A 25543-nucleotide genomic window follows, 5' to 3' on the forward strand; every position below is an offset into this window, starting at 1 on the left:
GTTATGAAGTGGTGTGGTTCCATGGTTCCAGCCAAGAGCTTCATGGCACACTTCTATGGCCGATGCAGTGACAGCTTTTTTTTTCTGATAACCTCCTTGAATTTGTGGCAAATACCACCAGGGACTGAGGCTCCGGGCTTACTACAGTCATGGAACTGAAGGACTGTAGGAACTTATCTAAACTTTGGTTAGATAAGAATTTGGGGTGACTCACTGTGTGGGAACAAGAAGTGGCGGTTGCTTGCTCAGGATCTCACTGTGGTGTCTGGGTCAGCAGCATAGTGGGGCAATGTGCAACTTGGTGCTGAGGACTACTACAATAGTAGCATAAATTCTCCTTCTGATGCCACTGGCATTCCACAGAGGTTAGCTCGGTTTGCTCACGTTGCAGGGGTTCAATGGGGTTGATTTTGGAAAATCAGCATGGCTGTGATTCCTCCTTGATTCCACCACATAGGGTGGCTTGGTCGTCCAAGCCAAATCGGTGAGGACACTGATGATATGCTGCCTTGAGAGCTTCCTGCAGCTAACATGTACAAATTCTTGGGACCAAATCACAGTCCCCCCATGTGAGCATTTTGTCAGTCAGCGGGTTGATCTTGGTGTGCTTCGTGTGCTTGGACTAACCCTCTTGGCCTCAGAAAAAAAGTGGACACTGGAGCAAAACATGAACCATGAAAACCAACAAGATCTGTAAACCAGTCAGATGATCACAATACTAAGGCTCTGATGTGATAAACACAGAGTGATGAACACAAAGCATGTATTTCGTAAAGAGAATACAGTCTATACTGAAAGTATTTTTATGGTGTGTTAAGTTTGGTGTCAAAGAATACAAGTGTTCTGCACAGAGCCCTGAACTCAACCCCACTGAACACCTTTGGCATGAACTGGAACACTGACTGCACCCCAGACCTCCTCACTCAACTTGCCCTTGTGGATGAATGGGCCTAAATCCCCACCAAAAATGCTAATGAAAAGTGCTCCCAGAATAGATACCAAAACTCTACTAATGCCCATAGTTTTGGAAAGGTGTGATGGTCAGGTGTCCACATACTGTTGGACATGTAGCGTATCTTATGGTGGTTCCAAAATTGCTTCATATTTAAATATTTTTTTAGGATTTGTGCTTACACTGTAAATTATAGTATGACTGATCATGTGTTTTCCTCAAGAATGTAGAAGAGGTGGATTATTTAACTTACACAGTAAGTGCAATATTAATAACATAATTCTTATTTGGCTTAAATGTTCTTAGGTTTAGTGGCTATATAGGCTGTACATTAAACCACTAAAGTGTAAAAGTCTAAATACTGTGTTTATGCAACACTTCACTGGTACGAATGGAATTTAAATAAAAACGTATTTTAAAACTCAAAGCAAAAGTCACATTACTTGTGTCATGGATGAAGTTAAGCGATCAAAGGGCTGTGGCTTAGCCATGTGCTAGACAGATTGTACTGTTTAAATTGAGCAATCATGAAAGGGACAGAAGAGAGTAGACTCAGTTCTTGCTACACCACCATGTTTGCTAGGTTTCACACTGGAATTAGAAAAAAGTGACTGAACATGGGGGCTGAGATACATGAAGCTGAAGCTCCTCCCTTAACAGGGCCTATGTTTGAGAATCTTATGAGGTTAATTTATTAAATTTCATTGTAAACATTGTAAGTCTAACAGAAAGGGGTGGTGATAGCTCATGTGGTTAAGGCTCTGGGTTGTTGCTCGGATGATTGGGTTCATGCCCCAGCCACTGTTGGGTCCTTGAGCAAGGCTGCTCCAGAGGTGCTGCATTATGGCTGACCCTGACCAAGGATGGGATATGAGAAGAAAGAATTTCACTGTTCTGTTATGTGTATGTGACAAATAAAGGCTACTTACTACATAAACAATGTAGAATATAATGATTTCTGTCAGTCAGAAAGTGAGCGAAGATTTTACAAAACAGTTTAGATTATTGATTAGCCAAGAACAACATCCTGGTTCTGGAAGGGGAGGAGATGGCAGGCAGCCATTTAGGAGATGAAAGAGTGGGCTATTAGTCAAGTCATGTGAAGTAGGTTTTTACTGGACTGAGCACACAGACCTGGGGAGCGATGGTGTTCAGTGTGTTAGTGCTAGAGGTGTTGCTCATCCTGACAGACTGAGATATTCCAGTCAAAAGTCCAGGAAGGCCTGGATCTCTTAGTTGTGAAATTTAATTGTGATTGAATAGTTGTGAGTTAATGTCAGGTGTGGAATCTTCTCTAGATACAACTAATATTGTATTCATGGCTAAACTATTGCTTTAACTAAACATTAACCGGCATTTCCTCTCCACTTAAATTATACATTTTTTAAATATCATATTTTGGCCTGGGAATGTAGGATGTGTAAAGTTTATGAAAACGAAATCTGAAGAGATTTAAGTTGAAATGTTGACCTGAATGTAGATTTTGATCTTGATTATGGATTACCCTTTTAAGTGACATTTAATTTCTATTTTGCTTATTAATTACCAGGTGACAGCTACAGGTAAGCATTGTTGATGTAAGTTGTGACTATAGAACAAATTTTATTTTTTACAGAGCTGTGTAAACATTTTAGCTTTTTTTAGTCAGGTTTACCAAAAGCATCACAAAGATCAGCTCGAGTTCAACTAGCTCACTGTTTCTAACTAATTTCTGCAGAAATTCTGAAAGTCTAGAAATGTTGTACTAATCTAGGGCTTTGTTTCACAACACCTTAGATCTTATTTCTTGCCACAAAAGTGCCAATAACAGCTTAAAAACAGCAAAGGCTATACACCAGGCCTCTTTTAGCCGTTTCATCCTAATCTTTAACAGATGAGCTGGCACAAATCTTGCTTCTTCTCTGATCATTTTATCACTCCTACAATGACGAATTGTCCTGCAAATATGTTTGCTGCTGTTGTTTGTGACGCATGTGGAGTATTATTTTGGAAAACATACATGTGGGTATACATGTGTGTGCTACTTTTAAAGATTATGCCAAATCAGAGCAACAATTTGAAAAAGGGATGCGATGTAAATGTAGCCAAAGATAACCATGAATGCAGCTGCAATCTGTTTTTGTGATTTTGGAAGAGACAATTCAGTTCACACTGAAAATATTCACAAATATACTGTTGGACAGCTTTGCTTTCCATCGAGTGGGATTTCAGAAGAAGAACTTGGCAATGGCATTAACTATTACTGTGATTTTTTGCAATATTATATGTTCACATTTCATATTACAGTGTTTATATTACGTACATGCCATGTGCTATATATGGCATGCATGCTGTATTTAATGAACACATGCAATATACAGTATATGAAAAAAAAGATAGGAAAACTTACTGAACTTCTTTGTCTATAGTTGGACTGGCTATAAAACGCACATTCAGTGGAAACTAAAAACATTCGATTGACTGTTTTTAATGAACTTTTTTTTATATGTAACTGTGGTTTTACAACTGATTTTAAGTCCCTGGGAACAGGAAGCTCCACTAGTTTCAGTGGAAACCGCACTGACCCTTCATTCAGAAGATCCACAGTCACATTCAAAACCTCCCTTTTTACTTCCTTTTTATTGGCCACTATGCTGATTTTCTTCAGAACTATTGAAAGTCATGTATCAAAGCCATCATAAGAGAGGTATAATACAGGCTGAATGTACAAATCACCAGACTTTACTGAAATTGTGAATTACTGAAATTGTTAATACTGCTTCCTTTTGAGGAAGAAAAGGAGTCAAGGTGTTGATAATGTTCCTTAGACATTCCTGTTCAAAATGAAATCTTGTTCTGATATTGTAATCTTCTGAGGATAATTATTGTTCAGAGTGCTGATACTGTATTTTATTGATTGGGAGGATTACTCAAATTCACCACAAAGGTTGTGGTATAGTGACACATTTTTTAGTTTTAGTACAACCTAGAAGATATACATAACATTCATTATGAATGACACTCAATGGAAGAAGGCACCTACTGAGCTGTGAGTATGTTTGTGCATATGATGTTTTGTTACCCTAATCTTACCCTTACTGTTACCCTTAGTCTGTAAGAGACTTACTGTAAAATTTACAGTAATTTGCTGGCAGCAGAATTGACAGTAATTACAGTAACTTTGGAGCATATCTAAAGTACGATGTGTTGTAATGTTATACTATAATATCTTTACAGATCATTCTTGTTATTTTTTTGTAAGTTTTGCAAGTAAAATACATTGAAATATAATTACTGTATGCAATAAACATGACCCAGTAGATACAGGTTACAGCTGAGAGAAAGGTTAAGGGTTCTGCTGAAGGACTCAAAGTCAGACTGGTTCAAGTTGACAGAAAGCTACCGTAACTGTGATACCCATTCCATACAATTTTGGTAAGCAGAAAAGCATCTGTGAATGCTCAAAACATCCAAGCTTTAGGTGGATGGGCTACAACAGCAGAAGACCACATCGGGGTCCAATTCTGTCAGCCAAGACCTGAAAGCTGAGGCACAGATTCACCCACACTGGACAGTTAAAGACTGGAAACATGTAGCATCGTCTGGCAAATATCGATTTCTGCTGAGGCATATAGATGATAGGGTCAGAATTTGGTTCCAACAGCATGTGTCCAGGGACTTAACCAATCAACAATCCATGCTGGTGGAGGTGTAATGGTGTGGGGGATGTTTTCCTGGTACATTTTGTTTATGGCTGATAATACCAATCAATTATTGCTTAAATTTGGGTATTTTTCCTGAACATGTGTGCCCCTTTGTGACCACAGTTGACCTTTTTCTAATGGCTACTTCCAGCATGATACTGAATCATGTCACAAATAAAAAGTAATCTCAAACTCGTTTCATGAACATGAGTTCAGTGTTGTTTAGTGGTCTTCCCAGTCACCATATCTGTATGCAGTAGATCACCTTTGGATTGGTAGAACATGAAAAAATCTGCTGGAATTGTGTCATGCAATCACAACAACATGGGGCAGAATCTCTAAAGAATATTTTCAATATATTGTGGAATCCATGCCAGGAAGAATTCAGGCTATTTTAAGAGCAAAGTGAGGCCCTACCCAGTAATAGTATAGTGTTCCTAATAAAGTGCTCAGTGAGTGTACGTTATTCATTTAAAGAATTAAAAATCCCTCTCACCTAGTTATATACACTCCATTCGAGTCTAGAATTAAAATATCCATTTACTAGGTCAGAAATGACTTTATTCAGTTTGAAAGCTTAAGTGTCTGCTTCCTTGCAGAACTCAAGGCGGACGATACAGACACAAACACCTACCAGCCACATACCAGTATACATTCATGTGGTTGAAAAAAACAATAGTGAAACAGTTGACCCTTAAAGGTTTCTTGCCGAAAGCAGCCAATTCTGCTCAAGCTAATCAAGACATAGGATCTTGTTGAGCTCACAGAGACATATGATCCTGCTCCAGCTGCAAAGAGGCAGGAATGCTTGAGAATATGTTTTGCAGAGAAAATGTTTGGGTGCTTCATAAGATACAATTCAATCTAGCTGCAACAAAATAAAATGTTATTAGCAGCCATGTCATAAAGTATGTCTGAATGAAGTCCCATCTGATAGCTCAAATGAGTTCCTTGAGAATTGTTTTCATCATGTCCAGATTCTAGATACCTTCAGATAGCTAGACTAATAAATTAATATATTCAATATATTCTGTATTACTCTGGACCATTGCATTTACTTAGGGTCTGACTTATGGTGTTTTCTACATATGGACTTTATAATGGACGATGAAGTTAGCTGCACTGATTAGATATAGTAAGTTTGTTTGTAGCACTTGGGCATTTCTTAAAAAGCATTTATTACCAATTGTCACTTTTATCAATTATGAAAACATCTTGGCATAACAGTTTAATGGACAAAACAATAAATGTGCCTGCAATCAGTGGGAGTTGCAGTGCTGCTGATTCTGAACTTCTCTCCCTTGGGAAGCTATTTTCACAGAACATCATGGCTATGCCCTGTTTCAATTACACTGACTCACGGAAACACTTCATTTGAAGAGCAGGTCCCTAGAGACATTGTTAGATATTTGCCAAACATGCAAAAGTCTCTGAAGCAGCTGGGAGTTTGTTGTTCTACAGAAAAGCAGTGCTGATGCCTTATCCATTTTCAATGCTTTTGCTGTGGGAAACATTTAAATTCTAAAATGAGACTCTGGAAAAATAATGTTCATAGAACACATGCAAACAAGTAGGCAGGAAGGTAGGTGGATTGACTACACTAACTTGCCTCAATGTTAATGAGTGTGCAAATTTGTGTGTGCATGAGGCCCTGCAGTGGGAATACATAAAAAGTAAAAGGAGGGCTTGTTATGTCATGGCATGTTGTTTCTAACATTTTAAGCAGAAACACATTCTTCCTTTCTTAATTTATTTGTCCGTGTGTATTTATTCAGGTTTGCTGTGCTCCATACAGTATGTAGCTGAGATGCTATAAAAAAGTGCTATACTTCCTCGTTTAAGTTTAAAAGACTCTGGGGATAAAAAGGATATCTCATGTGTTTTCACTCCAGGTCTCAGCTGGACCCCCTCTAATCTTTTCTTGCATAAGAGCTTGGAGGAGTCTGGCACTCACTAGAATGTAATCACTGGGCCTGAGGAGGCTACATGATATATTGTGCAGAACTAAGCAAGGGAATATGTATGTATAAACACATTTGCACTGGCTTTTGTAGCACTCCCCTATAGCATGTTTATTATACTGTATAAATGGCATTGCCTTATACGGTATACCACAAAGTCATGAGCTCTGCTGTTACAAATAAGGCATAAAGACGTAAATGGAGAAGTTTTGCTTAGCTCTGTTTGGTGAAACAGACTGTAGTAATAAAGTGCATCCAGCTGAAGTTGTTTTAGTAGGCTTTAAACAAAACTGTATAAAAAAAAATGTATAGACAGTGCTTATAACTATGACATCTGTGGACAAATCAGTACTGAACATATACAACCGACATATCAACCCTACAAACAAACACAAACCATCCTCCTGTCACACAAGGACTTTCAGGCATTCACTCAGTTCGTCCTACTCCTCTATTCTCTCAAACAATTCTAATTACAAAGCACACAAATAGAATGAACTTTCATGTGTGTTTAACCCTCCCTGTTCTTTCCTTATACCTTCAAACAGACTGTGTGTGGTAAAATACATGTAACGTGCGGAGCAGAGTCATTGTTTACATGCAATCCTGGGTTTTCAAGCCCTCAGTAATAGACTCGGCAGCTGTGTGGCTGAGGTTGTCAAGACCATTGAGATGTGTGGTCAGATAATGCTTGTGGTTAGGTATTTGGCTTTCTGTGATGCTGTTATTTGACTATGCCCTTCAGTGCTATTTGACACTGAATAGGTAGGTCATTTTCATAATGCTTTTTTAATATTATCCATCAAAACAGCAGCCTGAACACTTTTTTTCCCAGCACCGCAGTACAAAAACCAGTGGGCTAGTGTTCAAACCTCAGTCTTCCATTCATCATGATTCAGTCTTCACCCTTTGACCAAAGAGAAGGTTTTGCCAAGGACGGAATATCTCATGAACATATAACTGTTTGTTCTGCTGCCTGCTGAAGAGGTGATGATACCTTTTACTGTCCATGTTCCTTAATAGTTAATGGAAAGGAAAAAGTATTTGAGCTCAGTCTGTAGATGGAGCACTGCCAGGATTGGTAGGCTGCAGTGTATTTATGTTTTTTCCTCTGTCTTGGCAAAGGGGGTGAATTTTCTTAAAAAGGAGAGAGAGAGAGAGAGAGAGAGAGAGAAATGGAGAGAACAGGAGATGGTGGGACTGTGTCTGCTCTGTCCTTTAGCCCTGGATGACTCATAACCAAGGTATGACTACTCTTTCCCTATCCTTTCTACAGAATAAAATCCCCCCCAATATGATGACCAATCTTATATTTCCACACATACAGTATACACACAAAATATTTGCTGAATATTGCTCAGTCTTTCCAGTGTTTAACAGAATAATTCTAAACTAAAAACAGTCTGGAGAGTTACTAAATTCATCTCCATACTGTATTAATTTACCTTTGCATCACAAAGGATATCATATAGGGTGGCTTGCAAAAGTATTTGATCCCTCAGGAATTGATCAAAGTATGGCAATAAAAATACTTATATTCTTTTTTTTTTCAAACTCAGGTCAAAATGAATTATTGGTCAGCAAACATTTCAAAGAAAAAAAAAAAAAGAAAATTGCTGCTAGCATAAGTTTGGTTTTGGTTTGCAAGTATCCAGTACTGGCCATTTTATAATTTAATAATAGATGGTTAAATTATATGTAGAAGGTTGGAAGCTGCATCACATGACTTAAGCACTACCAAGACAAAGCTGTCTCTCAAAACCAGACAATCATTTTAAGAGCTCTGTGTCATTGAGGACTGTACAGGAGGGTGATTGGAAAGAAACCATATGGAGAACCATATGAAAGCATGAGACTAGACTGGTTGAGATTTTTTTTTGGTTTGATGAAACCAAGATTCACATACTGTATTTGGGCAAGTTTCATAGTGCTACATGTGGTGGAAACTTAGACACAGGCCATGCCTCAATTAGCATGATTACTTTAGTGAAATCACTTCCGAGCTCCCAGTGTTCTGAGTTTCCAATGTGACCATTACATCTTTCTGGACCTGCCTGATCCATCCAGACACTCCACCCCTGGTCTCATCACTTGGTCATGCTCATGGCTGCTGGGAATAGATCTGTGTGGACTGCCTGTGACCCAGGGGACTGCTGTGGAGTCAGTAATGAACTCAGAAACTACACTGACCTATTAGTTCCTCAGGAGCTCTTGGTTGTTGTAAAAAGGACATTATTTACATTTACATCATTCACTGTCCGGTGTCACCCAAATGAGTATGAGGTTCCCTTCTGAGCCTGGTTTTGCTTAAGGTTTCTTCCTCATATCATCAGGGAGTTTTTCTTTGTCACCGCTCCACCAGCCTTGCTCATTAGGGATAAATGTTAGGGATAAATAGTAACTTAACTTTAAGCTTTATTTGAACTTTCTTTTTATTATATGTTTCTATACTTCAAAAAGCTGCTTTGAGACAATGTCCATTGTTAAAAGTGCTACACAAATAAATTGAATTGAATTGAAATTGAAATGTGGTGGCGGCAGCATCACACTCTGGGGATTTTATACCCTCAAAACATGGGCTTCATATTAATTTAAAAAGAGAATATGTGGCACAAAATGCCCAGTGACCAGTTATGTGTGGAATGAGCAGTAATTCAGTAGAATACTTTATATTACAATATATAGTGAGGACATGGTGAAGCTTTTATTTTTTTTACATTAGTGTGCTCACTTTTCTGTTTTTTTTTTTGCCACGTACAGTATTTACATATGACACGTCTTTCAAGCATCATGTTTGTATTCTTTATATTATTTAAATGCAGTCAACATATTAAAATGAAATTAAAATGATGGTCATGTTAGTCATTCTGAAGTCATATTCTGATCCAAAGGAGGCTGCCGAAAATGCTCAGCTTGTGCAACTATAAAGAATGTTTCCTCCTGTCCAGAAGTAATCGATTTTGGTTGAAAATATGTGCAGGGACTTTTCAGTGGGTTTGAAGACATTTTTTGGTTACTAGATATTGAGGTTTGTCAGAGTAAAGCAATATGTTCCGATAACAGATATTAATTCAATCATTGTGACAAACACTAATAGTTTAAGTTTCTTAATGCCACTATTAACTTATTATTTATTACTATATTAGTGCATTTTGGTTTTATGTGTGTTAACTGTATGTCTGTATATGTTTCTATTTTAAAATAACGTGAACCCATTCACTAAGCCCTGGAAACCTTGGAAATCTGTAAAAAATAACAGGGCTGCTGCAAAAAAGAACTTTCATTTATTTATATGTATTTGATGTCCTGTGGACGTTTCTGTTTAGCTTTCTATCTTCTGCCTAAATAAGCGACCTAACTGTGTTTAAAAACGGTGAAACAACATGAAATAAAACCATCTAATAATATTTTATACCATTTACTTTTGGGTTTGTTGCGTTACTGGAAGATCAAACAAGTTCAAGTTAGAAGCTTCTAGACATCTGGATGAACAGATTTTTATAGTAGTGTCTGTATGATCTTCTTTTAATAACAACGCTGAATGATCATTCAAGACATGCTTATCCAACTGAGAAGCTGATGGTCAATGTTCTTGCTCAAGAACCTAGCCGCATGGTGCTGGGATTTGAACTGCGGCCGGTCAATAGGGGGCGCTGGGGTGCCGCCCCCTTAAAGTTAACCAGAGAAGAATGCTACTTTAACACGTTAACAATAATTATATATTTTAATAACAAAATGAAAATCATTTAGTCGTGTTATTCCACTGTTAATCATATTGTCATGTAAAATGTGTGCAGGGACGTGTGTGTATGTAGGTCCATAAACTTTTGAAAAGCATGTGATTTGAGGCTGAGCTCTGATTGGCTTGTTTCAAATTGTCCTTGGGGTCACTCTGTACCCCGAACCCACCCACTTTTGTTGTTAGCAATTCAATAATGTTTTTATATATTTTGCCTCATGTGACTAGACCATATCTCAAGATGAAAGAAAATTTGGTTGTATTTTTACAAAAATACCCTTTCACAAGGCATTCGGATGAAGAAAAAAAAAGAATGAAGGAGCTTGGACCAGATCGACCCAATTTGCAAATTCAGCAGCAGTCAAGTGATGGTAGTCGAGCTTCCACAGTGTGCTTTTCCAGCACTTCTTATTGAATGCATTGGCCAATGGAAAATATAGTGACTGAGATGACTGACTTTAACCAGAAGGTCATTGAGAAATTTGCAAGCCAGATAGTAAAGAGAGCAGAATTTCTTTTCAAATAGTGCCACTGGCCTGTGATTAGGAAACTTCCCAGTGTGGGTGTGTTTTAATGATTACCTTCATTACTTCATTACTGATAATAAACCCACATTGAACTCAAATTCACTGATTCATACAGTACATTTACTGCATGCTTTCACAGTTGACTTTGACAGTGACAGTCAATATTTTATCTTAGCAGTAATGATATATAATCAACTGATAAATGGCTACTTACAGTCCTGCATTACTAACAGTTTGATTTTAAGTTTGTTTGCGACCCCCAAAATATTTTTTAGCACCAGCCGCCACTGCTCATGACTATCCAAGCAACACTTCAGCATCTTAACCAGTGAGCTACTGCTAATAGTTAATAGCTAATAGTGGAAACATGGCATTATTTGGATCTCAGTAAGGCAATGTTCAGGTCAGACTATTGGAGTAAGACACTGATAAAAACATAAATATTAGATCAAATAATGTTAAGATTTTTGTTCCATGAGCACATCAGTAATGTGCACCACTGTGAACTTATTTCCATCGAAAAGTCTGAGAAAAAGAAGGAACATGTGTCCATCTATTCCTAAGGGCTTTCAATCCTAAAAACCTGGCAACTCTCTTACAAGCTTCCGCAACAGCTGTTCTTAAAAACTGCACATTTGAGTATAAACCTTGTGTTTGCTCAAAAAATTTTTTTGCTTTCATCCTGTCCGATCCCAATGCACACACCTAGTCTGGGGCTCTTCCTAAAAGCAAAACAAAACAAAACAAAACAAAATCACACTGAGCCAAACTAAACCAACAAAGAAAAACACCTAAATGCTCCTTCTACAGTTCAGATCTGTATCTGTATTCATTTAGGATGAATAATCTGCTCAGTCAGGATAATATAATCATATTTGTTTAACCGCCTACATGCCACATTATGAAAGACAGAAGACACTGACATAACTGGTACCACTCACTCCCAATGTCTCATCATGATAACAGTGTAAAACTGCAGAAAAAAAGAAGTCGTATCCAGAATTTGCAGTGGAAATATGCATGTGATAGCAAAATACAGAGTCATTTAATAAGTAAAAATGACACCCAACATTCATGATTACATAATCATTTCCCACTTTGCTAACTGCTTTCTAATTTGAGACAGCTACTTCTCTGGGGTCTTCTAAACAGTAGGTTTATTCAAAAAAATTGAGTCTAGTAGTCAATGGGAAAAAATGTCTCAACTGATGTTTAGAAGAGTATTAATGGGTGACTACGTGCTTCCACTGAGTCACTCCTTGATGCAAACAAGCTGTGGTTTTATGGCCGTTTAGTTGGTTGGTTGGGCGTCACTTGGTATACTGGCCAGAGGAAACACCGGAGTTTCCTTGATGTGACTTTGCTGACTGAATGAAATTATGCACCGAATGACATGACACAAAATCTGAAATCTGTGATCTTTTTACTGGGTTCCTTGGTTACATTCTTAGTTCAAAGTATTTTTCCCCCTTTTTTTTGCAGTCTTGATGTAAACCAGTCATCTGACACACTTTTCAGACTGAATCAGGGAAACAGAATGAGAAGAATCATCTCATACAAAAATGACCAGCCATATGAAGCTTGCTCCTGTTTGCAGGTGGAGAGCCAAATTTCAGTGGTTAGTACATGACTCACATTTTCCAAAGTACTGTTTACTACATTTAACCCGATTTTTTTTTTTTTTTTTTTTGTGAAACCCTGACCGTTAGACCACCAGCTCTCCTAAGTGTTATAACTGACTGAAACACATTTGGAACACATGGTGAGGTTGTATATGGAAGTTCATCCTTCCTCTCTCCACCTCACTTTTTTGTTTCTCACTCCCATTTCATTACATTAAAAAATTACTAAAAACTAACAGTGATGAATTATTATTTTTGTTGTAGTAACCTCCTTTGCAGATTTCTTGTTCTTCTGTCTCTGTCTCTGTTCCCCTTTTTTTTGCAGTTCAGCTCTTTTTTTTCTTTTTTTTTTAGGTTACTTTCATCCGTCATCCTTAAAGCCCTTCTGGAGACGATCTCTTGCAGATGTTGGATTTTGTTGCTTGGAGACACGGCAGCTGGGAGTTGTTAGCCTAGTGTGTTCTGCCAAACCTACGCTCCTTCCTAAACCACTCCCACATCAATGAGGCCCAATTTCCACAGAATAGCCATAGTGTACCCTCTGGTATTGTGTGTGGGCGGTTTACAGTTAAGTGGAAGTAGAATTACATAATTTTTGCTCAGTACATGTACAGGACAGCAAATCACTATCATGTTGCTGGTTTATGTTCAGCAAATTAAATCAATAATGATAGGAGTATTTGATTCTAGCATATCAATAAAAAAAAAGAAGCCTGTCCATCTCAGGTGCAGTCTCCTTCAGCCTTTAAAGGCCCTTGATATCCTAATCTGACATGTAGCTTATAGAACAGTGAGTACTGACTTTTTGCTGTAAAGCAGAACGTCTATTATGAAATGGTAGGTCAGATTTAGATGTAAATAAAAAGAAGAAAACAGTAGGGTGTAACTGGTAAATAGATTAAATCAAGCATACAGGATAACCAGATACTAAAAGAAAAATAAAGGTTCTGCTTGAGATCATGTAAAAATAAAATCTGCCTTATAGTAATATGCATGTAGTTAGGGTTATCCCATTCCAAACCCAATATGCAGCAGTATAGTTTGGTCTCTTTACTGCTATAAAAGCCTCCAGTCTTTCAGGTAAGTAAATTGTAATGCTACAGAATACAAAAACACAATATAGACAACTTCGTAGAAACAATTAGGGAAAGAAGCACATCTGGGTTTGATGATATATATGTGTATATATATATATATATATATATATATGTATAATATATAATTTCATGTATGTATCTAATTTAATGCTGGGCCTGTTCCAGTATTCACATGTACCAGAATTCATCTTACCATTGCTGTGAGGACAAAGACTAATGAACCCAAGAACTGGCAGGCATAATGCACAAGCCACCAGGTGCACTTAGTATAGTTTAATTTATAAGCAGTTAGATAGAATGGAATAGCTTGCCTTGGTTGAACACACATGGTGTATCTTCATGCCTGTAAGGCAGATGATTTGTCATAATGTAGGGGGTTAACACAGCTATATACCCCTTATAGATATAGTTTTCATGCTATCCACCAAATTAAGAATAGTGTATTTTTATAGCAGCATGTAGTGAAGGACTACAGTAGTTCATTAGATAGGTCAGCTCTGCCCTGGAGGCTAAATTGGACACTGTGGAGAGAACGGAAGAGAGGAGGATGCTGGCAAAAGTGTTCAGGAAGAATGTGTGGATAACTCATTTGTGAATAACCACACTTCATGCCATACATACAGATATTTTTATTTTTAAAAATTTTCAATATCTATCTTACTTTGCCTTGTATTTATGTTATCTTTATTTTATATTGTTACTTTATTATTATGTGTATTTGTCTTTTTATGTGTGCTGCTGGAACATCCTAATTTCCACTTGGGTTATATTATATCATGTCTGTTAGAATTATAGTAACTTGCTAGCTTGTACACAATAAAGAAATTCACCCTTTTTTAAATTCAGCTAGTTGCTCCATTTGTTAGAACAACAGCATCCTGATATGACTTGTTGGCTTTCTACAGAGCTCTAATTTTCTGTGTAAGTAACATTTAGAAAGTCCGCAAATCAAATTAGCTGCCGTTTACTCTACTAATAGTTTTCCATACAGTAGTCCAACTTTACCTCAGAGATACTGGGCATTTGACGCTATTCTTGTGCTGTGGGTTTTCTCTGCATGAGAAAGATCACCATGAAGCCTGCACAGTTTTCCAGGAGACAGTCCATCATAGGAAAGCTCTGATGCAGTCTGATGTATGTTCCTGTTTTATCATATCATGACCCTCTCTATAGGCAGTCCAGGCAACATTCCCACAATCTGGTTACGGTTACCAAATTTTTTGACATCATCCTGGAACAAACCTTTACAGACACACACTACCATGCTTGGTCATGTACAATCCCTCAACCTGGATAGGGTCAAGGAGGCATGGTTGTTAAATCCTAACATGATTGAAATTGCTAGGATGGCAAATCTGGACCAAAATTTGTAGTTTTTTTTATTTTCATCTGTGTGGTGACCTTCTGCTATAGAGAGCTCTCCTGACCACTTTCCACCTAAATGTTCTGCCAAAACAACATTCCCTCAGGATTCCCTCTTTTTTCTAGTAGGGTGTTTTGAATAAAATAGATGTTATCAGATTGCCTAAATGTGTAATTTTTTTGCATGGTTATAGCATGTCTGGCATGGTTATAGCACCATCCTCTTTCCATGCAAATAGTGAAGCATAATTTGTTGCAGGTGGCCCCATTGAAAGAAACATCACAAAGGGCACCAACCAGATGAACCTGTCAAACCCTGGAGCAGCTTCTGGGTTGTTTGAGAGTCTCTCACAGTAGTTTCAGTGAGACATTTTGTCCCATGTACAGAGTATGTCCCTTGTACAGAGTTCAGGGCATTAAGTCTGAATCTGTGAAGCTGAAGAAGAAGGTCTTCTGAGAGCTGTCCTGATTTATCTAAAACATAAAGGAAGGGCTACAACAAAAGGAGCTACAGAAGCAAAAGCTGCATTATGGGAGAAAGACTTTTAAGTGACCTTAAAGATGTTCTGGCAAACTGGAAAAAAACAACACAGTGTGAGGAACTGTTGACCTCTGCTAGGTTGAGACACTTCTTCTCAGATGTTCAGCAATAGAAGGATCACAATCAGGAACTTAAGTGAACCCAGTGGACATGACCTCTCTTTAAAAACCCTCCCAGAACTCTTGGTACTTGGGAGTCTATTTCATTGGTTGAGGTTGTTTTCGCAGCTAGAAACCTTCATAGTAGCAAGGCTGAAGGTTGGATGAGATTTGAAAAGATGGAAATCTGATACAATGCCTTGCAGTGGAGAGTTCTCCCTATATGTATTAAAAAAAAGGGGGACCATGGAGTTTCAACTGTAGGAGAATCACACTCTTCAAGGAAACTAGAGGGCAGTCCATCCAATAGTTAAAGGGTTCAGCAAAAACAATGTATGATCCACTAAGTAGTGATTAATGTGTGATACACCCAGCTAGGTGAAGTAATATATTGAAGCCGATGTGCAGTGACATAAATTGTGACAATCCACACAAAACTGTATTTTAAGAATTAGGAACTGACTTTTAAATGTCGGAAGAACATGACTTTAGATGTTATGTAAAAAACTTGACATAATACAGAAATGTCAGTAAAAGCCTTTGATAATGGTAGATATATTTCAAGAAATATAAATGTACTGGCCACTTTAATAGGAACGTCAATGGCAATGTCATAAAAATGTCATCTGATGATTTCACTACCTTAGTGGCAGATGATTGTTTTGAATATTTTAGAAACTGCAAATCTCCAGGGATTTTCACACACAGCATTTTGTAAAGTTCACACAGAATAGAGCAAAAAACCCAGAAACATCCAGTTCGCAGAAAATGCGAAATGGTGATAACACGGAGGTGAACAGCCGGGCTGGTTCAAACTGACAGGAAGGCTACAGTAACTCAGATAACCACTCTTTGCAATTGAGGTGAACAGAAAAGCATCTCAAAAGGAACAACACATTGAACCTTTATAAAAAAGGGCATGTGCCGCTTTTCTTTAAAAACTCTAGTCCACATGCAACTGCACATTCCAGTGTGTACAGTTGATATCTGCATTTCACCTGGAGATTAAACATTGATTTAACTAAGCAAATAGGTAAGAGCTTTCCACTGGATAATTAATTCATATGTTTTAACCCTAACCAATGCATTGAGCAGCTTCTCATTTTTTAAACTTTTAAGACTTACAGTTATGTTTACTAGTGAAAGTAAGAGCATTTCCACATGCACAATGTTAAGAGAACTCAAGGGATTGGGACTAAACAGCTGTGTAGCCTTATGAAAATCAGTGAGTCTTAATGGAAAAAAAGCTTCAATTTGCTAGGGAGCAATAAAGATTGGATGCTGGAGCAATGGAAAAAAGTCAGGTGGTCTGCTGCGTCCGGATTTACCCTGTTCCAGAGTGATGGGTGTATCCGGGTAAGAAGAGAAGCAGATGAAGTGATGCACCTATCACGCCAAGTTTGTATCGTACAAGTCTGTGGGGGCAGTTTTATCATTTGGGGTTGATTCGGTTGGTCCAGTCTGGGTTCAGCAATGTTATGTGCCCAAAAAATGATCCTGGATTCTGAATGCCCAGGTTTATATATACTGTGTTGCACAGCCATAGTGCACCTGAGCTTCAAAACAAGCATTTCAATGTACAACTATGCCTGATATTTTGTGCACATGACAAATGTACATAAAATTAAGGTTAAGAATGGCTAGATGGGGATATGTAAGTTAAGTTGTCTTTATTTGACAACTTTATTTGAAGACGTTGTTTCATTTCACTATGTACTGCATCAGCTATATGTGGTTGAAATAAATAAAGCTTCTTGAATCCTTGAATCCTATTTGTCAAATATACATCACTGCACAGTGAAATTCTTTCTTCTCATCCTTGTAGGTTGGGGTCAGAGCACAGGGTCAGCCATGATACAGCACCCCAGGAGCAGGGTGGGTTGGGGGCCTTGCTCAAGGGAACTTGGCAGTGCTGGGGCTTAAACCCTGATATTCCAGTGAATGACACAGAGCCTTAACCACTTGAGCTACCACCGCCCAGAGAATAAAGGTAGATGTAAGAAGAACTTCAGGCATAATCCTTCACCTAAATCACATTTTTTCCATTAACAAATTCTATTATATCTTTTCCACAGGATGTGACTGGTTTTTAATAACTTCTCTTGCAAGACATCATAAGTAAAAGCTACAGTACATCCTTGATGTATAAAATCTCACTGACAAGGGACCCATACAGTGTATCTTGTACAAAGTGTCTATTAAATTTCTATTCTTATAACACTTTAAGCTGTTTTATACAAGATCTCTGTGTTCAATCTTTAGCAATCCATCATTAGATTTTTAATAACAGTGAATTGGCATTGCCTGAAAGCAACATTAGGAATTTGGCAAACTGGTTTTATTCACTGCTGCTCAGTGGGAATTTTGATTAATTTCACAACAGACACAGATTTAGTGGGTGAAGCATTCTTTATTGAAAAACCCTCTACAGCATCCCCATGACTAATTTAAAATACATTTTTAACATATAAAATTGTACACATTCCCAGTGGTAAAAACATTTGGTTAAAAGCCCTATGGCAAATCTTTGGTTTCAAGGCATTATGACAAATTCAAAATCTCTTTTGCATTTAAATGAGCCTGAGTGTACAATGGTAGCACCAAATTTAACATTCAAGTGATTTTTAATGAAATTACAAAGGAGGAGATACAGAAGGGAATTGATTTAATCAGGCTTCAGAAAGACAATCTGAGCACGCATATTTAGAGAAAATGATAATGATGATGATCTGAATAACGAATATCTAACATTTTCTGTCCTATAAACAAAGGTGTTCAAAAACAAATCTGATCTACATGAACGTTCCTAACATCTAGGAAATGCATACGCTGTTAAATGATGACTGTGAAATTACACCCTTTCTCAATCCCTCTTCCAAAGCTATATAAATGACATATCTCTCATATATAACTCAGAGAGACCTTACATGATTTAAAATGAAATATGGATCACAATTTAATGAAAAAAAAAAAGTTACTTGTGCTCTATTGCCCCACCCCTATGTACTTGTTACCTTGTTACCTTGTTATTCACCCTCTCACTCCCCAATCAGCTTCTGCTTACTCAGAAGACACAACATGCCCTTCCTAATTAATCCAGTGAAATCTTCCGGGACACAGTTTGGTAAAAGACTCCCCTAACCAAGAATTGATAGTTAGGAGCTCTGATTAGATGGCGGGAAGCATAGATGTTGTCATCAACCCGTCCACGACTTGCCAAGATTTGCAGGTTGTATTGATTCAGCTGATTCTCAACAGCCAGAACAAAAATCTCAATGCCTTGTCTGGTTAGTTCTGCTACCGCCTCTTGTAATCGCCTAGGGGTCATGCCTTGTGAGCGCCCATCTGAAAACAGCAGCAACTTCTTCTTCCTGTTTCCTGATCCCCTGAACTGGTTTATCGCAAAAGTGAGTGCCTCTGTTACCTGTGTGCCAGCATTCTGAAACTTGGCCTCTGCAATCTGAGGAGCCACTACAGTGTAATTGTCAGAAAATCTAGCTTCTATCTTAGCTGTATCGCTGTACTGCCCAACGGCAACCTGGACCTGGATGTTTTCTTTTTTCTCTGCAGTCAGGAAGCGCTTTACCAGCTTATCTGTGAAGTTCTTGGTCAACTCAAAGTTTCTGGCACCCACGCTAGCTGAGCTATCCATCATAATCAGGATGTCTGTGGACTCCTGAAAGACAACTGAAACACACATATTCAGCATGTGTTGAAAAGGTCACGAAAAATGAGCTTCAAGTATTTATAGATTTAACATCATGGTTTAATACATCGTTAGGATTTTTATATTTAAGTGCCCTCTTAAATATGTCTACGCATTAAGTGGGAAGTAACCCAGTTTCTGTCGCTGGTTGCATACTGAATACACAATAAATGAATTATAATTAACATAATTTGTTTGTATGTTTTTACTCACTGGACCAATTTAAAATAATGCATATTCACTATATAGCCAAATGTATGTGGACACCTATTCAATTACATGTCAGGTTACTGATAAAAAACATCCTATTCCAGATAAAGTCCACCTTTGCTATTATAATAACTTCCGCTCTTCTGGGAAGGCTTTGCACTAGTTTTTTTAGTAGGGATGTGTGATTATTAAGCCACAACATCGTTAGAGAATGCCGGGGAAGAAAGTCTGAGTTCTTATTCATTCCAAAGGTGTTCAGTGGGGGTGGGTCAGATTCAGGGCTCTGTGCAGGACACTCGAGTTCTTCCACCTTCAATCTCAAATACACCATGTCTTCATGGAGCTCTGTGCTTTATGCACAGGAGCACTGTCATGCTGGAACAGGGTTTGAGCCTGAGTAGTTCCAGTGAAGGGAAATTTTAATACTACTGCGTACAAATACATTCTATACAGTTATGAGTTTCTGACAGTTTGGAGAAGATCCACATATGGGTTTAACGTTCAAGTGTCCACATACTTTTGACCAAATAGTTTATTGGCTTAAGCAATCACCTATTTCTATTTTAGCAAATTATAAATACTTACTTGGACAAATGTAACTGGGGCCCTTCTTGTCTGAAAAAAAAAAAACCCAAACAAACACATGGAATGTTATTTTCATGTCCCATATAGATCAACTTTCTCTAAAGGAGGAAAACATTAAGCATTGTCTACAACGTACCTTGACACATCTTGTCAGTCAAGTTTCTGAGGAATGTATCATCCAAAAGCATGCCAAAGTTGTTAAGGACAAAGGAGATGCCTGGTTTGTTTGGATCACTTGCACAGCTCACGTCTTCAATCTGATCGCTATTGGGCTGTTTACCTGAGTAGTCTACAACACCTACACCAACCACCTACAGTACCACAAGAAAAGGCACTGTATCATTTAAGCCATTTTAAACATGATATTCAGGTATTACATTCTTAAATTTGATTTGTAAACTGTAGTTCACACGGCTTTAAAGTCTATGCCCTGCTATGTTCCTTATGGATCTGTTTAGTCCAATGAAAAATCTTCAAAAACATAATCACCAATTTAAAAATGTGCAATGTGTTCAACTATTACTGAGTTCTAAGTAGATAATTATATAGATAGCACTATTATACCTAGTAAATAATGTATTATTTTATAGTATATAAATAATATATAGAGGTAAGTAAAAAAAAACCTTTAACACTAAAGTTAGCCTTTAACACTTTCTAGTTGAAAGAATGTAAAAGATTTTAAAAATAAAAAACTTTCTTACCTGGAGCCCTTTGCCACACAGTATGTTAAGAGGCACCTTATCTTTTAAAGTATCTGAACGGCCATCGGTCAGGACCAGGACTATACTGTTGGTGGGGTCTGGACCACCAAGCCGGTAGATCAGGTTCATCCATGAAAACTCAAGGGCTTCTCCAGTGTAGGTGGCTTCAGCCAACCAACGCAATTCTTTAATAGCTCTGGGAAGAAAAACATGATCAAAGACATAGACAGACAACTATTTAAACCAAAGTAACTGATATTTCCATGATTTTTTTTTTTTTTATTGAGATCAACATACTGCTTTAGTGCTGTTATGTCCCGGATGTTAGGGTCTCCAAACTTTACAACCTCCTGAGCCTTTGCTCCACTGTACTGCACCACACCAACATGAGACTCGTCCAAGCCAAACTGTACATAACACAGAAGGGGGCATTTGACTACAGAGAACAAACAAAGCCTTATTTTTTAACTGCTAATTTGGTCTGTATTTCCAAATGCATCTGGAAAAAATCATTAAAGGAGCCTCACTCTAACTTGCTGATCTCTGATCAGTCGGTCGATGACAGCTACAATGAAGTCCTTAGCAATAGCAAAATTGTTAGCTCCGATACTCTCAGAGCTGTCCACAACGAAGGTAATGTTCAGGGGTCCGCACTTAGTCTCTGAACAAACACAAAGCATTAAAACAATTCTAAGAACAACCTTTTCTATTTTTTCAAAGTACAGACAGGTTTAGTCCAAACCAAACATTGTTAGAGCCATTTCCTCTCACACACTTTAAAGCAAAAGAAGATAAGTCAACTTACCACAACAAGCTGTAAAAAGAGAAAACCCCAGAGAGTTAGACTTTCCATTGCATTATGTGAAAGGGAGTATAAAACATTTAACTCAGCATGGACAAAGTAGCATATGCTAATTGCCTGAAACATTACAAGGTTTTTGTTCAAAAAAAAAACAAAAAAAAAACAGGACAATTTAAGAATAGTAATGATTTTCAAAAAGGATCCTTCCCACAGCATTAAATAACATTATAACAATGTGCTCAGTTATTAACAAGCTCTCGGTTCACACCCACGTGTGTATATAAATCTTCTCTCTTTCACAACTATCATATTTATATGTTTTTCCCAAACTAGTTTATATTATTTGAATGGGAATTCACAAATTTCTGTCAATCTGTTATTGTACTGAGTCGGAGGCCTAAACCAACAGCTGGCCATCATCCTGTGTTCTAGCATGAGTTCTTTACTTGCAAGTAACTTTCACCCTAGTTCATCTTAAGTTGACAAAGTGTGCTCAGTTTGAATTTATAGAGGAGGCTTAGGAAAAATATTATTGGTCAAAAGAACTCAAGAAAATGGCAACGGTCACAGCTTACTCACAGCACATCTTCATGATGATATCCAGGATCTCACAGTCCTACAAAAAAAAAAGCTTAAGTTTTGAGCTGCACAATAAATCTTGCTTTCCATCTTACCAGAAGCTCTGTAATACAGCATGAAAATCTGCACTCAAGGTCTTCTAGATACTGAAACCTAATTCAGATATTAAAACTTAACTCTTAACTTGTATATCTAGATACAAATAATGTAAAGCTCTTTATGTAAAGCTGCTCACAACTGCCTAACTAATGGTATAATGCATAATGCAGTATATTATAGTATATTGTCTAAAATTATATTAAATTTTATTGTCTAATTTCAACATTAATTCTACAAAATTCTTTGGAGGCTATTCGGTCAGTTCCATGTCATATGGTATGTTAAAGAGTTTCAGAGGACATCAGGGACTGATATAAGCATTATTTGAAGTATGATTTTGACTGAAAAGTTCAATGTTCAAATACCAAGAGTGATAAACACTGCTTAAAAGAAAATGAATACATACATAAGGAACATTTTCTGTGGTAATATTACTCAATATGATAATGAGACATAATTATGAGTAACTTTAACAAAATAAAGTGGTTTTTTTTGGGTTTTTTTTTTATTAAACCTTTAATATTATTTTTTATAAACCTCACTGGATTCACTGGACTTCCCTTTATAGTTTGTCTTTTTTCACTTGAAAACCAGACGGTATGCAATATGATCTCAATAACAAGCAACAGATAAATGTTCAATAAAAACGTTAATCAGCTAATGTCAGCTATGTGAATCTATTCCAAGGTTTGAGAAGATACGGGGGAAATATTTTAAATCCATTTATATTTATTGCAAGAAAATGGTCCTGGACTCTGAGCTCCTGGTCTGGAACCATTATTCGGAAAGAATACTTCAGACTTTCTTTCAAAACATTTTTGATTGTGACTTTTTGGCTTCGATTCCTTCTCAAAGAGTAAATCATGTTCAGACAACTGATTCATTCTTCAGTAGTTCAGACCGGACTACACTGCTGTTACTAAAACATAACGTTACTAATGTTAATGTTAACGAGGCAGTTATGCTGATGTTTCAGTACAAACAGTATTTTCTCATTTGTATGTATTTTCTCAGAAGTCACACCGTGGTCTGAACATTTTGGCCCTCTCAGGATTATTGTAGTAGATGCATGTAACATACCATGTATTTAATGCATAAGTCTTATTGTTCAAGGGCAACTTACATCAACTCCAGGCGGTCCAGGCGGTCCAGGAGGTCCCTGGTCATTAGAAAGAAAAGATTGAAAATAATATAGACAATCTACATTGAACACAATATATATTCATTAATGGATACACTTAACATGCACTACTGATCACATTTCTATAGCACTGGCCTGGAGATTACTAAGCAAGTATTTCATTCTTCTTACACAGGAGGATCTCTGCCAGGGAAAAGTTTATCCAAGCGGTTAGAAACATCAAGCTCCAAATAAGAGCATTTTTGAAGTAGAAGAGTCTCCTCCTTTGTGGATGGTGTCCAGAGAAGAGCATGGAGGAATTTCTGCCTGAGAGCAAGCAGGATCTTCCCCCAGGCTTGTAACTCATGAGACAACATTCAGTACTTGGCCAAAATGTGTGTCTGGTATATACACACAGCACTGGCACAGAAAGGGAACATTTCACTGCTATAGTTTTCGTAATATAGGATCTGTAGGACACACTTGACCCCACAGATAAGTGATTATCTTTTTTGCATAAAAATGAAACCTACAATCTGTTTCTGGCTTTTCATTTGACATTTGTCGGAAAAAAATATGAAAAAGATTTGTGGACTGAACACTGTGTTCTCAAACTTGAGTTCATCTGTGTCATTTATGAACTGTGAAAAAGGCTCCTGAGCTGCACAAGAGACACAAGTGTTCAGTTCATCATCTGGAGATCAAGAGTTTTGAATCCAGATGATGCCAGCACTATCCACAACAGTTAAAGTCACTGTGGGTGAGTGGGATAGCATGTGCTCTCTCTCTCTCCTGTCAATTACAGAAACACTAGCCAATAGGTGTCTGTGAGTTCAGATATGCAGAACAGGACAATGTGTCATACATATTTGAAGAAGTATGTTACGTTGCTCTGTGATGCAGCATGAGCTGCAGCTTGCAAGAATCTGGAGGTTGGCTTCATGTATTTCCTAGTTGTCATGTGATAAGGGAGAGTTAGCCAGTGCGTGGGAACTGACAAGACCAGATTAGGGAAAAATGGAGGACATAAGATAATGGTATAATTTTGTCTGGGAAATTAGTTTGTTTTTACTCACAGGTTTTCCTTCAGGCCCTCTGTGTCCTTTTGGTCCTTTAGGCCCAGGCTTTCCAGGGTCATCGTTCTGTCAAATATAACAAGACACCCAATGTCAATGAAAGTTAACATATAAAACTTGTGCAGAAATACTGACTAACAATATAGAATTATCTTAATAATGTGTCATTCTCTGTGGCATTCAGCTCCTATTTAGATTTACTTGCACAAACCAGATCATACAAATGCATCTATATTAGGCCATGGCATCATGGCATCAGGATCAGAATAATATCAACCAGCTGCTGTTCTTTCACTTTAAAGCCAACAAGTATCAGATCACAATGTGAATGATTGTTTTGCTTTGCTGTAATTACTTCCACAGACATCTGACAGACCCTGTCAAACCCTGTGGGGATGGAAGACACAGAAATATTTCTGATCATGAACAGGAATTTTACTAAACAGTCCTCGTGAGAAGAACATGGCACACACCTTAGGAACAACTACAGATTTAGAGCAGATGCATGATTCAGGCATGGTTCAAATTTGTGATATAATCTGATAAAACATATCTAAAACACACACAGAGGCTCAATAAGCAGCCCAAGGACAGTAAGATTAAATGAACTTTGTGTGAACTATGCACTATGTAATACTGTAGAATTACACAAATATCTCACTGTTATATATAATATATAAAATGAGGAATTTGTAGACATCTCATCAGTACACTGCATCTCATGCAATACACTGAAACCTTGATAATACTTTGTCAGCTAACAAAAAAAGCTTCTGATGTTCCACCTCTACTTAGTTAAATAACAGACTTCTTCAAGTTAATCAGGCATCCAATACACTGTGTATTATTGAGTGGTAAGCTGCAGTCGACATTAGATTCAGGGTCCAAAAGTCCAACATATGCATTGATAGCTGATGGTGGTATTAGATTGGAGGAATTAAAACAAGAGAAATAAAATCCAATATCTATCAATAGCGTGACGATAAAGATATTTGTGTTATTTAATAATCAATAACAGAAATTATCTTTCTCTCTCTCTCCCCCTCCCTCTCTCTCTCTCTCACACACACACACTTAAGT

At 37.5% G+C, this 25543-nt stretch overlaps 1 protein-coding gene and 1 long non-coding RNA gene across 3 annotated transcripts in view; one reads left to right on the forward strand and one right to left on the reverse strand.

Annotated features, from left to right (window-relative positions):
* Positions 1 to 6066: 6066 nt before the first annotated feature.
* On the forward strand, positions 6067 to 17746 carry LOC131360188 (uncharacterized). Of its 2 annotated transcripts, XR_009205856.1 has the most exons (5): positions 6067 to 6217; positions 6528 to 7583; positions 7722 to 7840; positions 12345 to 12480; positions 12839 to 17746. It is a non-coding gene; the product is annotated as an uncharacterized LOC131360188 (long non-coding RNA). The 2 variants fall into 2 exon arrangements; XR_009205855.1 differs by having other exon boundaries at positions 6528 to 7840.
* A 226-nt stretch (positions 17747 to 17972) lies between these two features.
* col6a1 (collagen, type VI, alpha 1) overlaps positions 17973 to 25543 on the reverse strand; it is a 28983-nt gene continuing 21412 nt past the window's right edge. The window contains exons 26-35 of the mRNA XM_058400406.1: positions 24464 to 24529; positions 23391 to 23426; positions 22169 to 22205; positions 21593 to 21601; positions 21315 to 21448; positions 21085 to 21194; positions 20788 to 20983; positions 20220 to 20394; positions 20084 to 20113; positions 17973 to 19269 (exon numbers count right to left, since the gene is read on the reverse strand). Coding sequence (XP_058256389.1) covers positions 18674 to 19269; positions 20084 to 20113; positions 20220 to 20394; positions 20788 to 20983; positions 21085 to 21194; positions 21315 to 21448; positions 21593 to 21601; positions 22169 to 22205; positions 23391 to 23426; positions 24464 to 24529 — 1389 coding nt within the window. The 3' untranslated portion in view covers positions 17973 to 18673. The remainder of the gene's footprint in view (positions 19270 to 20083; positions 20114 to 20219; positions 20395 to 20787; positions 20984 to 21084; positions 21195 to 21314; positions 21449 to 21592; positions 21602 to 22168; positions 22206 to 23390; positions 23427 to 24463; positions 24530 to 25543) is intronic.

Source organism: Hemibagrus wyckioides, linkage group LG10 (genome assembly GCF_019097595.1).
Source record: "Hemibagrus wyckioides isolate EC202008001 linkage group LG10, SWU_Hwy_1.0, whole genome shotgun sequence".
Taxonomy (NCBI): domain Eukaryota; kingdom Metazoa; phylum Chordata; class Actinopteri; order Siluriformes; family Bagridae; genus Hemibagrus; species Hemibagrus wyckioides.